Source organism: Micropterus salmoides, unplaced genomic scaffold (assembly GCF_014851395.1).
Source record: "Micropterus salmoides isolate LMB-PRFRI ecotype aquatic unplaced genomic scaffold, ASM1485139v1 Ms_hic_scaffold_1, whole genome shotgun sequence".
NCBI lineage: Eukaryota > Metazoa > Chordata > Actinopteri > Centrarchiformes > Centrarchidae > Micropterus > Micropterus salmoides.
In genome coordinates, this window is record NW_024040040.1 from 10,422,410 (window position 1) to 10,437,044 (window position 14,635).

The 14,635-nt window shown below is 46.1% G+C and overlaps 1 protein-coding gene across 1 annotated transcript; it reads right to left on the reverse strand.

Moving 5' to 3' along the window:
- Positions 1-848: 848 nt before the first annotated feature.
- rp1l1a (rp1 like 1a) lies at positions 849-13,395 on the reverse strand. Its single transcript, XM_038735365.1, is given in 9 exon segments — positions 849-2,648; positions 3,979-4,326; positions 4,414-5,016; positions 5,100-6,080; positions 6,979-12,011; positions 12,157-12,421; positions 12,534-12,926; positions 13,152-13,226; positions 13,228-13,395. Coding segments are annotated over 9 exon segments (8,316 nt in total). The 5' UTR covers positions 13,387-13,395; the 3' UTR covers positions 849-2,189.
- Positions 13,396-14,635: the final 1,240 nt, after the last annotated feature.

A 14,635-nucleotide genomic window follows, 5' to 3' on the forward strand; every position in this document is an offset into this window, starting at 1 on the left:
TGAAATAATATGAGAATCACCATCCTGTGCATTTATTGATTTATTTATATTAACATTATCACATTCATTTATCCATTTGCTCTAGGTACACTGTGTTCACTTGTTGATGCCACAGACTGATGGACAGCCAAAGAGACCAATAGCAGCATAGGCACACATACACACACACCCTCTAGGTCCCACAAACAGTAGTTTTTTTGTCAAACAAAGCAATAAGGGATACACATTTTGCCTCATTCACGCACGAACACACACTGACCGTTTGCAGAACATCTCTGCTCTAAAAGTACTGTTAGGGAATAAATCTGGAGCTGAGCTCACTCACCTTGGTTCAGGGTTAAATGAGATAAAATACTCTTACGGGGTCTTATGTAGTATATTTTCCAGCATTTTAAAGAGCAGCTTTGATCCATTCCAGTCTCTTTAACAGGCTTTCTGACTCTGCTGTAGAGCCACTCACAGAGAGAGAAGATGTCAGGAAACAAAAGACAGCCACCGTGATCTCACTCCTCTGTTTGTGATCTACCTTCATATAACCATAGATACAGTAAGGCATCAGTAACACGCTTCACGCTGTTGTTCCACATGGCTGGTTATGCAAACCCCACCAGAATCTACAGCATGTAACACACCCCAAAGACAAGCTGCAGAAAAAGGTTTACATCAAATTCAGACATTTGCCTCCTGGCATTTACTGTAGATACACACAGATATGCTCAGTGTCACATAGTGCCCTGGTGTGCAAGTTCTTTAAATGGATTCCTGGGAAGGAAATGCATGTAAAGTAAATTGGACTAAACAAATAAATATTTATATGGTATATAATAAGAGTTCATCAGCATGTTTAAAGGGAAAACCTATTCAAAAGTTTAAACATAATACAATAAAGCTACAAAAATACTGTTTGTAATTTGAAGTAGAAAGTAATCCAAAAGGTACTTAAATGAATGGCTCAACATTTTGGGAAATATGGTAATTCACTTTCTTGCAGTGAGTGAGATCAATCTTGTCTTAGATATCTCTATATGCTAAAAATGAAACTACAGCCAGGAGTCGATTAGCTTAGCTTAGCTGACATAAATAATGGGAATGGGCCTGTCCAGAGGTTAAATAACTACAACTTAAAGTTAATAAATTAATACCTTGCATCTGGCCTGGCAATGTCACGAAAATGACTAAGATATAGCCTATCACATAACTCTCCATACACCACAACTCATTTTTACATTTTTGTTTTTGTACAAATCAAACAAACCATATACAACATATTAATTAGTGAGCTTTAAAGGTGTTGGTAGAGGTAGAGATTTCATTCCATTTGGACCTTTGGACATGGCCAGGCTAGTTTTTTTCCTCCTGCTTTTAGTCTTTGAGCTAAAATAAGCTATGCACAGTGTCGCCTGGCTTCAGTTTCAAATTAAGGGTGCAGAGAGAGGCATCAATCTTCTCACCTAACTCTTCGACAAGAAACCAACAATGTTGAACTATTCCTTTAAGTTAATCAGGTTACATCACAGAGCTCGAGTACAATTATAAACAGAGGTCTTCTTTACAGACTACAGATTTAAGTAGGTAGTTAAGTAACGGCTAGGAGATTACCTTTCAAGAGCAAAGTGGCTGTCCAAACCCCTGAGAATACAGCATCAACTTATTGAGAATTGACCTAATACATAAACCAAGTATCAACACACCGGTTCTGGCGAACACTACTGGAACAGTCAATTAACATCTAACATATCTCTGAGGTACTTGTTAACTTAATGGCTCTATGATTCAATACATCATTAAACCTGTGGTCCACTGAACACAAAACTGAGTTTACATAATACACTCATAGGTGTCAGTTGTTTTGTTTTCAAAAATATACCTGATTCATACACATACAGTACAGAAATAGTCATATATCGTCATTCATACAATTAACTTAAAAAATATATAAATAACCATTACAAATATAATTCATATAATTAAGTAGGATAAGGATGTGGTTTCAAGTTTCTACATGTTATTCACTGTGACTCCTCCTACACTGGATCTGGAGTGATAAAGTGCTTCAAGTGTTTGAGTCTTTGTTTTCAGTAACAGCTTTTTTTAACCTACATAAATCTACCCGTGTAGTCACAGACAGAGCAAGGGTTTATGGGAACCTTCTGAAGTCTGTGCATCATAAGGTTTTGTTTCTGTGCGAGTTAAGAGTGATCCAGTTCCACGTCACTCTCTTTGGGTTTGCGCCGTTTGACCCTGGCCGGCGACCGGCTCCTCCTCTGGCCCGTACCACCACCAGTGGATACATCAGCAGCCATTTTGGGCACTTCTGTGGAGTTTACAGGGTTTTGAGGTGAATCTGTGTTAATTTCCTCCAAGGAGCCGGGCTGGGACTCCACCGAGGTCCTGGTGAACTGATGGAGGAGAGCGCCATCCTCCCTGCTGTTTCTCTTAACCGCTCCCTCCTCCTCTTCCTCAGGCTTGAACTCTTCAACAGCATCTTCCACAACCTCATCTCCATCTCCTGCGCCCTGTTTCTCCTCCTCGTCTCCTGTGGCTCCAGCCCCCTCACGTCCAGATTCGTCCGCACTGGTGTCACTTGGACGTTTGTCAGTGTCTGAGTCTTCGGCGTCGGCCTCCTCTCCCTCTGTCACCCCCTGACCCTGAGGGTTAAACAAGATGACAAGAAAATTATCTAAGTAATTGTAATTACCCAAATTGGGCACTACTGGGTCAATAATTGCTGCTACATGTTGGTGACAGGATTGGTCCATAAATTAGATGAATCACAATGATTTAAAGTATGAGAACCTGTTACACAGAAGCTTTTTGCAGTTAAACAGTCTGTCTGTTACAGTTCAGTCTGTGTAATTGGATAGCGAGATTATCTTTTCCCACAGGCTTAGCATTAGTGATAGAGCTGATGTAGGTCAGCTTACTCTTTAAGGTACAGTAGACGTTAACGCTGCAGCCATGTGCAGGCGCTCTGTGGTGCTCAAATTGGCGTACATAACTAGAACAGTCCCTTATGTGATCCAACCTAATTTAAAAAAACAGTTACTTCAAAGAACAAATTTTGTGTTTAAGTTAATAGTCATCTTATAGCAGACCACACCGCTATTAAACTTTCAGATTAAAAATACTTCACTCATTGGAAAGGAAACCGGGGAACGCTTTACTTGAAAACCCCTTCCCCTACGCAGTAAGTGTGAACAGTTAATAAATGTATTTGTCATCAATTGTATAACTGCTGCATAATAAGTTAATATATAATTGATAACAGTATAACACAGAACAAATTCTCACAGTTTGTTTTTAACTGTTAATACACATGATTGACAGTCGGATTTAAAATAGTTCATAATTGCATTCAAAACGTGTCTTTATGAACAGATGAGTTTGCTCAGTTGTCACAGAGAGTAAAGAAGCAAGTATTTATAAAAATATAACAAATATTTCATTAATAAATGTAATAATTTATAAATGTTCATCTTTGTACCAACTGTATCAGTTTATTATAGTTTCATCACTCATTATTTCTTTGATCATCCATTTTGTTTCTTAAAAAGCCCTCATATCTCTGTCTCTATCTATCTGTAACTACTTTATAAATGTTGTTTATGTTATAACCCATTTATTTAGAGTTTACATAGTTACCGGAAAACGGTGTGTGTGCCAGACTACAGCAAATACGGCATCTCGAAGTTGAGCCAGGAAGTCGGTCTGTAAACTGTGATGGATGTTTTAAAACACGCAGCTTGGGTAGTCATTTTCCCGCTTTCCTGTGTTTTTTTCTTCAAAATAAAATTTGTTTGATCGTGTTCGTTAACCCGCCTGATTAGCAGGCATTATGTTGCAGCGTTCCCAGATCTCAGCAGTTAACTTTTGTGTACACATAGTGTTTTGGTTCAATTTTAGCTGAAAGTTAATCTCGTCTTTTCTTGCCTCAGAATGATTACTGATTAAAGTTATTTTGTATTTGATTCATCCTACCTGTAGTGAGGCTCTTTCTTCCTCTGATGCCTCCCCTTGCGGTTCTTCACTCTCTCCTCCCTTTTCGTCTTCATGGGACTCCCCCTCCCCGGTGCCGTCGTCCCCATCGTCTTCATCCCCCGCTTCAGCCGAAGCGCTGACATTTCCCTCCACAAACTCCTCCACCGCCGTGGATTCTTCGTTTGCCTCATTTCTTGCAGCCCCGTCGTCCTCCGTTTCCCCAGTTGCCTCTTCTTCTCCGCTTTCCCTGCCTGTCGTTTCTTCTTCTTCCTCAAACTCTTCCACCTCTGCACACTCCTCCTCTCCATCATTGTCCCCTGTCTCCCCTTCATTCTCTGCGTTCTCTCCCTCTTCCTCCCCTGCTCTCTCTTCATCCTCTGCTGTCTCATCCTCACCTGTCTTGTCGCTAGTTTCTGCAGCATCCTCTCCTTCTGCTGTTCCCTCCTCTGACTCTTCTGCTTTGTCGCTCTCCTCCTCATGTCTGGCACACTGGCACTGGCATTCCGTCTCCTCCTCTCCCTCCTTCTCTCCATTTTCGGATGTCTCTACCACCTCAGCTTCCTCACCACCTGCTTCTTCCTCTTCCTGCTCCTCATCGCCCAACCTATTTCCCTCATTTTCTGCTCCTACTTCCTCCTCTTCTCCTGCCTCTCCCCCTTCTACTTCTTCTCCTATTTCATCAGCTTTGATATCCTCTTTAGTTTCATCCTCCTCCTCTTCCTCCTGCAGAACCTCTAAATTCCTCCCCTGCTCATCTACAACCACGGTATCATCTTCCCCCTTTGCAGGTTGTGGCACGTCTGCAGGCACAGGTGATGGGCTTTTCTTTAGCTGCAGTATCTTCAGGAGGTCGAACTCCATCATCACCGGTGCCTCGGCTGCCATCGGGTTTGTTTTGAGCGGCCGGGCGGCCATTTTCTTGCGGACACAAGCGTCACAGGGGCAATACTCATCATCGCTTCGCTGGTCGCTGAACTCACCCGTCATCTCACCATCGCTGAGGGAGTCTCCAGTTTTCACCGACTGATTCTTCATGATCTGAAAAATAAATCAAACGTTATCTTTCTGCCTTACAAGCAGCAGTTTCTTGTTTTATGAAAAAGGATTTGTGGTGGAATTACCTTCAACATTTGACGCCTTCTGTCTGTCATGGTGGACTCCCTGGAGAGGTTCCCACCTTGCGGCGGCCGGGGCGACCTGCCACCTCTGCCGGCACGACCCTGAATCTTCCTCATCTCGCGTTCAATGCTGCTCTGGATGCGACGGCTCACCTCTTCCCTCAGCTCAGATATCATGGTGTCCAGGATGAGGCTGTCGTCCAGGTCCCAACGAACTTTGAACTCCGCCATGGCGTTAATGTAGTGGTTCATGAACTGTTTCTCCAGCTTCTTCAGGAGGTGCAGGACCCACCTCGGATCAGGGTCTTGGGATGGTCTTTTTGACAAAGGTGCTCGCAGGACAGTCGGGGGCGTGCCTGAGCTGGAGTCCTCCAGCGTCTCGTTATCAGTGGGGGATTTTGAGCTGTCATTAGCAGAGCTCTTGTCTGATGATGAGGGATTGTCAGAGGCTTTTGGGCTGTCCAGACTTGGAGGGACTGTACTTTGTTCTTCACTCTGTACCAGCTCCTCTGCTATGTCTGTCTTAGCTTGCTCTGTCGATATCTCCTCTGGTTCTGACTTAGTTTCCTTGTGTTGTGCCTCTGCATTTCCTTCCTCCTCCTCTTCTACAACCTTCTCCGCCCCCTCATCCTCATGTAAAGAGTCTGTCTCTTTTGTTTTGTTTTGCGTCGTCTCATCTCCACCTTTATTTCCATCCTCCTTCCCTGATCCGCCGGAGCCAGTGCTCATATCCACCCCAGATGAGGACCTCGGTGGAGTCACCTGATCTTTGCCAATATCCTTGACCTCAGTGGCCTCAATGTCCTTGGGTTCAGTGAGCCAGAGGGATTGAAGGATGGTCATAATGTCCTCATACTGCTGGTTGCGGTCCTTCTGCTGCTCACAGCATGGGCTCACTGCAGGGTCAATGAGCTGGAGCTGAGCCAAACAGTCCAGGAGCCCCCTAGCTGATGTGCTCAGTCTACGACCATAAACTGGAGACACCTACAGAAGACAGCGGAGAATATAGATATTGCCAAAAAAAATAATGAATTAGTCAATTACTGAAACATTTTGAATTGCTCAAGTTATTTATCAAACATCCTTTGTTCCAGCTTCTCAAATGACAGTTTTTTATAATATTAAACTAAATATCTTTGGGTTTTAGACTATTGGTTTGACAAAAAAGCTCTTATTCATTATATTGCAAATAGTTGTTAGATGTAGCTTTAACAGTTTCATCCTAACGCCGGAACCTTGATTCCTTTTTTGTAATAATTCCACAAAATAGAATAGGAAATGTTTTGTTACATGATCATGTAGAGAAAGGCTGCGTTCACACTGCAGACCAAAGTGACACAAATCAGATCTTTTTGCTCATAGGTGACGAAGAAGATCGGATCTTTTCCCTTTGCGATCCCTCCCGGGATCACAACTCTCTTGATTTTTCGTATTTCTCCTGATTTATGAAAGTTTTTAACAACTTTTTATTGCCTTTATTACTGTCTCTGTACAGTGTGTATAAGCACTACCCGGACAACTAGCATGCACATGTTGCAAAACCCTGTCAGAGTCTCGACAACTCTCATTTGACACCGGCTTTGCGTTAAGTCCTGTCCCCTACTCTGCCTCTCATTGGTTAACCTTAACCCCACCCTAATCCTAACCTTAACCAACCCTAACCTATCAGAGGCAGAGCTGTCGAAACTCTGTCAGGAAAGAAAATAACGAGTGGCCTCCATGTTTACTTTTGTATGAAAGCGTGCTGATACGGGCCACATTAACCAAATAATGTGAACAGTCAATCAAAAAAATCAGATCTTAGCAATAAATCGGGATTTAGCATTAAGGCCTGCAGTGTAAACGCAGCTTAAAAGTCCTTCGCATATGGTCACTGGCTTACCTCAGGCATGCTCTGACATCGACCCAGAGAAGAGCTCAGAAGAACTTTCATCACCGCAGCTGAAGACTGCCAGTTCCTGGGCAGAGACTCGCCGCTCAACAACAGAGCGCTGGGGCGGGAAGAAGCCCCCACTGCCTTAACCGGAGCTGGATCTGAACTCTTCTCCTCCTCTGCTGCATCACATTCAGCTTGCTCCTCTTTCTCTTCTTCCTCTTCAGCCTCAACTTCCTCCTCTTCTGCAGGTTTGTCTTCCACCACCCCCTCCTGCTCCACCTCTTCCTCGTTCAGCTCCTCACCAAGTTTGTCTTCCACCACCCCCTCCTGCTCCACCTCTTCCTCGTTCCCCTCATCAACATGTCTCTCCTCCGCCACCTTCTCCTGCCCCTCCTCTTCGTCATTCAGCTCATCACCAAGTGCGAGCATGCTGCTGTCAGTGGGAATGCTCCGCAGCCAGTCACTGACCACCTCATTAGGGGAAGCGTTGGGCAGAAAGGCAGGTGTCAAGTCCAGCACCTCCTCCAGATCCGCCTGGTTCCTGTTCCTCCTCTGATGCCTCCCACTTTTCTCGCTCCTTGGCTTGTCGCTGGTTTTGCTGGCCGTCGTCTGTTGGCTGGGTGGACGCGCAGCAGCCATGGTTTCCTTCAGCAGGTCAGCAGCGGACAGGGAGTGAAACAGGGTGCTCTGACTGTCCGTTTCCATTTTGCTACCTGGTCTGGAGCTGTGTAAAGAACAGGGGCTTGGGGATTTGATAGGCGTTTCTTTCTTTTGAGAATTCGATGTCTTGACACTGCCACTGGATTTGGCCTTCCCGCCTTTGCTCTCCTTTGAGCCTGAGTGAGCCGAAGCTGCCGACTCAGGCTTGAGACAACAGGGACTCTTGGAGAGGACACTGTCTACCTTGTTGTCTGCAATATCATCTTTCCCTTTGGCCTTACTAGCTGGTCTTCTGGCAGCCTGGTTTTCGGTGTAGTTATTTGCTGAATCCTCAACAGTTACTTCTCCTACATTGGCATTTTTAGAGCTGGCACTTGCAGGGGATTTGCTCCGAACTTTAGCACTTGGTGATGACATTGCAGATGAGGTCCTGTTGACCGGGGCGTCCAGATTACTAGCTTTTGTCGAGCTAGCACTAGTATGTTGTTCTTTGGACTTATTGTCGAGCAGCTGAGCTGCTGCTTTGACACTGCAGTTACAAGAAGACTTGTGAGACCTGCTGCTTTTGGCTGAAAATGTACTGGCCGCTCTTTTTGTTTTTAGTTCTCCACCTTCTTCACTTTTATCCTCACTCCCCGCTGTGGTTTCAATAGTAGGGATATCAATGGCTGGAGGATTTTGAGATAAAGTGCTTTTACTTCCATTACAGCTGGACCCTGTTCCCTCCTCGTCTTCATCCATAGCGGACTGCTCTATGTTTTTGGGGACATCAAGATTTGCTGTATTCACTCTGCTCCTACGGTCAGTGTTTATGTGAAACGAAACACCAGACTTGCCACTGTCTGAGTCAGGTGTTTCTTGGTCATCTGGCAACCCCAGAGAGACTGACCCCGATGAATTTCGACTTAGCGGTTGCTCCGTGCCTCCTGATTCTCTCCTGTGTCTTTTGGTTGAGGACGACAGGATGCTGGCAGGCCGCTCTGAAGCCTCCTCACTTTTCAGCTCGTCGTTATCTTCCTTTTTCTCCACCTCCTTATCCTCACCCTCCTTTTCCTTTTTTGCCCTTTCAAGTGCTGAAGCTGCTCCGCAGCAGCATTTCAATCTGCCAGATTTAGCAGGGGTTGTGGAGTGAACTGACAAGGCACCGCTGGGGGATACAGCTGGAGCTTTGGGTGAATGGGTCCGTGGGGAACGCGTGCTTTTGCGTGCAAGCATTTGGCCAGATTGTTCAGAAGATTTACTTCTTGGTGCGTTGTCTTCCTCAACCTTTTCATCTGCATCTACTGTTTCAATAACAGCAATATCAGCTGTTTTGTTATGATTGGATGAAGCAGATGAAACTTTAGATTTCCCTGACTTTGCTGATGCAGCACTCGGTGCCCTCACTGTTGTCTCATTTTCTTCCTCATCGACCCCTTCTGATGTTTTAATGGTGATAGCATTTGGACTTGGTGACACCGATTTGAGATTCTTGCTCGAGTTTGACTTGTGAGAAGTGCTGGACCTCACTGAAGATTTTGACTTTACAGACATGGCACTAGACACGCTCTCTTGATTTTCATTTTGCTTCTCTTCTTCATTTGGTGATGCCACTGTGCGGTTTGACTTCTGAGATTTTGAAGACTTGGCAGAGGTATGCGATTTCCCTGACAGGGCGCTGTGGGTTCTGTCCTCCATGCTGTCCACCTCTGTCTTCCCTGTGCCTTCAGCTGGAGAGGCCACTCTTGAACATGCGTCACAATCTGGGTGCTGAGACTTTGCAGAGGAAGCTGATTTACCGGATAAAGCACTAGCAGCCCGGTCTTCAGCCTTTTCACCGCCTCCTGTATTGTCTTCTGTCTCAGAACTTGCTCCTGCGCTCTCATTACAGGCGGATTTATGAGATTTAGAGGACCCTGCACTGGCTGCCCTCTCTTTATTTTCCAATTTAGTTACACTTTCAGGCCTCTGCTGTGTTTCCTCTTCTGCCATCTCATTTTCTTTTACTTCAGCTGCCCCTAATATTGGAGATTCTGCAGTTTCATTGACATGACAGTTAGACTTGCATGACTTTGAAAACTTAACAGACAAGTTAGATTTAACTGACATTTGACTCGCTTTACTTTCTTCTCCATCTCCTCCAGTTTCCAACCTGGGAGAAAGTGACCTTTCTGCAGCTTTGGTGGACTTATGGGATTTATGAGACTTGGCAGATAGATTGGACTTGGCTGACATAGCACTGGCTGTTCTCGCCTCTGCCTGCGTTCCTTCTTCCAGTCCTGTTGCTTCGATAACGGGTTCACCTGCTGCCTTATCACCTGGAGATACTGCTCTCACACAATGACTGCAAGTGGACCTGCGAGATGTGCCGGACTTTGCTGACACATTCGATTGAGTTGATTTAGCTGATTTAGCAGACAGGACACTTTCAGGTCTTTCTGCCTTGTCAGGTTTGACAGAAGCATTAGACTTAACAGAGAGGGCGCTGAGAGTTCTTTGGTTTGTGTCATCCTCTTCACAATCAGTCGGGGAGGCAAACTGTATACTTAACTTGACCGACGCACCAGATTTGGCTGACAAGGAGCTAAGTGCTCTCTCTACAGCATTCTCTCCCTCTGCTTCCTGTCTTGTCCTGACTTCTGCTGTGCTGCTGCACTTAGACTTGTGAGACTTCCTTGACTTGGCAGACAGGTTGGACTGAGCCGAAATGGCACTGGGGCTCCTCTCCTCCTCATTACAGCCAGACTTGTGTGATCTATTGGACCTGTGGCTTGTGGCTGAGGCGGCGCTAGGAGCCCTTTCTTCCCCTTTTCCTGTTGCCTCAGGATTGGACGTCGTGGACATGGCACTAGATGCTCGGCCCTCCGGGACATCTGACATTGCAGAAAAGCGCCCGTGTTTGGAGAGGTTGGTCTTGTTGGATTGCGTTGACACAGCCGAAACATCTGAGCCGTCATCATCACTGTTGTTATCGGCATTCTCTTGGTTGGAGAGAGGTGTGGCAGGCTTTGGAGAGGCTCGGGGGGAATGATGGGACCTCTGTGATGCTCTGCTATTGGACACAGAGTCGACCGGACGTTTGCAGCCTCCACAGTTAGGACATACACTGGATGGCCCTGACTGCAGAGAGCCTGCAGAAAGTCCTGTGTGACCAGACAAGCCACTTGCAACCCTCTTTAGCTCTTCGTCCTCATCATCTGCAACTGCCTCTTCCTCTGAGTTTGGGATCTTGGCTTTGCTGGACCTGCAAGATAACCTGCTCCTTTTAGACATGGAGCTGGAAGCCTGATCCATCTCCTCTGCTTCAGCTGCTCCACAGTGACAGGAAGAGGCTGCAGATACCGCCCTGCTTCCTCTCTCTTCCCCCTCCTTGTGGTCGGTAGAGTGGATGGAACCTGCCAAGACGCTGCTCGCTGGTTCGTCATTCAGGTCTGTCACGAAGGATGGGGACGGGGATGGTTCATTGCTATGGCAGCACTGTGAGGCGCTGGGGGGCAGGTCATCATCCAGGTCCTCCTTCAGCGATTGCAGGACACGTGAGGAGCTGCTGACTGTAGAAAAAGGACGCTCCCCCTGTTCCTCCATCAGTAGCTCATCCTCCACTGACTTCCGGCTAAGTGGTCGTAGGTTGCGGCTGCAGCATCGGCTCACCTTGCACACCTCTACGTGGGTGTCTCCATCCTGCTCCACCTCTACCCTGCGCTCAACCTGCTGTGTCACACACATCTCCTCTTGGACAAGTTGGCTCTGCTCTGAACCTGAGCCCCCTCCGCAGCTGGAGAGCTGTGCTCGACAGCGCACCACCCTCCTCGAATTACATGATGAAGATGAGCTTGATGAGTGTGTGTGTCTCGTCATAGTGTGGGTGTGGCTGGGTGCACGTGGGGGAGGGACAGGAGGGCGTTTGTAGCTGTGTACTGGGTTTTCCCACAAGTCATACTTCTGTTCCTGTCTCTGGTAACAGCAGGGGCAGCTGTTCCCCTCCAATGAACACTGCAGCGGTTGGTTGGAATAATCCACACACTCAGGGTCAAAGGATGTGGAATCAGGGTCAGAGCAGCTCTCTGACTGACCCTGCTGCAGGTAACTGGGCTGAGCCTGGCTCAGGGGGCAACATTCATTGGTCAGCGATGGGGATTTTTTGATTTGGGTAGACCACTGGAGGGTCTCGTCATTTTGTAGGCGAAAACGCACCCTCATCTCTACTGAGAGGCTGCCATCTTTATTGACCAGGACACGCTTTTCAATGTCCTCGTTCATAATAGCCGGCCTGGCCTGGGAGTAGGTGCTGACACCATTGCCGTATGACTTCTCTGAAGACAAGGAGAAACGGGTGGAGCGGTTTGAGGAATCTGAACGAGGGTGGATGATGCTTTTTTTGGTTTCTAGACCAAAGTTAACTAAACAGAGAGAGAGAAAAACAAATGTAAATGTAACTTCATTCTTACTCCTTTAGTTATTTTAGGTCTGCAGTTGAAATTGAGGTTTGTGAATGTGTATATACATTATACATTTTGTGAAGACCAAATAACTTACCGCCATTACCATTTTTCTTGCTTTCATGCCCTTCATTGTATTCGCTGGCTCTGGACTGAGCTCCGTGAGGTGGGGATCTTGGTCCTTGAACAGCAGGAGATCGGGCCCCGTTTCCAGGAGTCCTGGGGCCAAGGCCTGGGGACCGGCTGCTCAGACCAGGCAGTTTTTCCTCTGAGCTCTTGCTGATGAAGTTTACCAGCAATGGGCTGAAGGCTTCCCGGCCGACACACACCAACACACCAGGACAAGCCACCAGGCTTTGCACGCTGTCAATCTGGAAACAGATTCACAGTGTCAGGAGTTTTCACTACACAGGGTGTCATCTTCAATACAGAACACACTCTAAATCTTGACCACACATTAAAAAAAAAAAAAACACTTCCTACCCTGCGTCCCTCTGCAGTGTACAGCTTGCGTACGTGAAACTGCATCACCTCAGACACCTCATCAAGAAAGGCCCGCAGGCTCCGGGTCGACCTCCTGCTCAGCACCACGCTCCTCCTCATCCCAGGTTCGCTGTTCTTCACCAGCAGGATCCGTCGCTGCCTGTAAGGCAAATGGCCGGGCGGTGCTGCGGACGAGGTTTCGGGCCGCTGGGGCCTACGGCTGTGATGGTACCAGATGCCTGGGCGTTTGCTGGACAGCTCCATGTTGACTGGCTTAGCCTGGCGACGGTCAGAGCAGAGGTAGCAGCCGCCGTCCTGGAGCTGCTCCAGGTGTTTGATGGCGTGGATGCCGCGGGGAGTGGTCACAGTCCGCACGCCAAAGGGCAGGGGCACCTATATGTGGACACACACGTATCTACCATTACATCTCATAAATTACATTACCAATATAAAACATTTAAAATAGTTTTTCCCAAAATAATAAGAGGAATCTCTACCAGAAGGTGAAAATTTCAAGAAGCAGATCTGTTGCCAAGTTGAGAACAGTCCAGATGCATCTACACAGTCAACTTCAAAAGAAATATCTACATCACAGCTCTGAGAGCAGTCACACCCAACCTTTTGGGAAAGGTCGTCCAGCAGGGCGTCAAAGCATTTGAAGCTGCGCTTGTGGACTGCCATCCTGACGCCCCCCGAACTGGCTGTCGCCGCTTTTGTAGAAGGTGATCCGCTTGGCCGGAGAGGCTGTGGTCACATGGGCAAGGCGTAAGTTGGACGAGGGTGGTGGAGGAAGGGGCGAGACATATTTAGACGGGGGCTGGGGTTCCCACACCCCTGCCCGGACCGTATGCATGCTGCGATCTCACACACACCTGAGGGATGTACACAAACGAGCAATACGGAATCTAAAGAGGTTGTTAAATACCAAAACAGATATATATATCTAAAATACCCCACCCAAGTGTTTTATCACTATCATTGCCTTGCCACTAACTTAAACTGCACACACACACACAAACACATATACAGTTTAAGTGTGGTGTATTTATCATCATTTACAATAACAAAAGTGTACTTCAATTGAATAGATTTACCATTTTATTATTGATATATTTATATGTTACCATATTTAATGTGTTACACTGCCTTTAGTTTTCCTGTTCACATACTTTCTAATCACACTCAAGGTCCCAACTCCTAATCAGGGTGTTTGACTGAGGAGCCAGGACAGCACATCCTCTAACAGGACTGACATGGTTACATGTCTTCTTGGCAGGGGAAGCATTTTCTACAAAGTCATTTCCAAATCCAACTTACACGCCAGCCTGCCAAAAATTGCCAGATTTGTAAGTGATGATTTGGTAAAAACTTTAACAGAACTATAACAGAAAACTGTGACTGACAATATCAAATGTAGCTCCATGGACATCTATATATATATATTTAAAGCTTCCCACAGCCTGCTATATTTAACAGAGCGGACTAGAACACATCTAGAAATCCTGTTTGGAACGGACGTGAAACGTTTCTGTCCTGACTCTGCACAGCCAACATAAACCAGCTTGCATAATATACAGGACGTAGGTCACACTGTTTCACTTTGTTTTATAACCGCACAACCGACTGCTTTACAGAGTAGTACTAAAAATGTATACTTTTGTATTTTGTATTGACGGGGTTCACAGGTCTGTGTGCATTTGGATAATTGTATAATCACACACATGCTAACAGAGTTTGAAGCTTAGACAAGACCAACTTTAAACTTTACAACAAAACAAATCATGTGTCCCTGATATGAGATACAATAATAATGACTGCAATATCAACAGGTGTTGCCTGAATCAGTAAAGGAGACTACAGTGATCAGCCCAGAGGGACACCTCACTTCTTAAATCCAATAGAATGATCACAATGTTAAGCATGACTGTTAACTGTGATGACTTTCAATAACCTATGAAAGGAGGTGAATGTTATCAACAGGCTTAGCAGGCTTTTAGGTTCCTTGAGGCCAGACTGCAGGCCAAATCACTGCTCTTAGCTGTAGACACTTCCAACGTGACGCTGTGCTTCTTAATCCCACTTCAGCTGTCTCTCTAAACAAC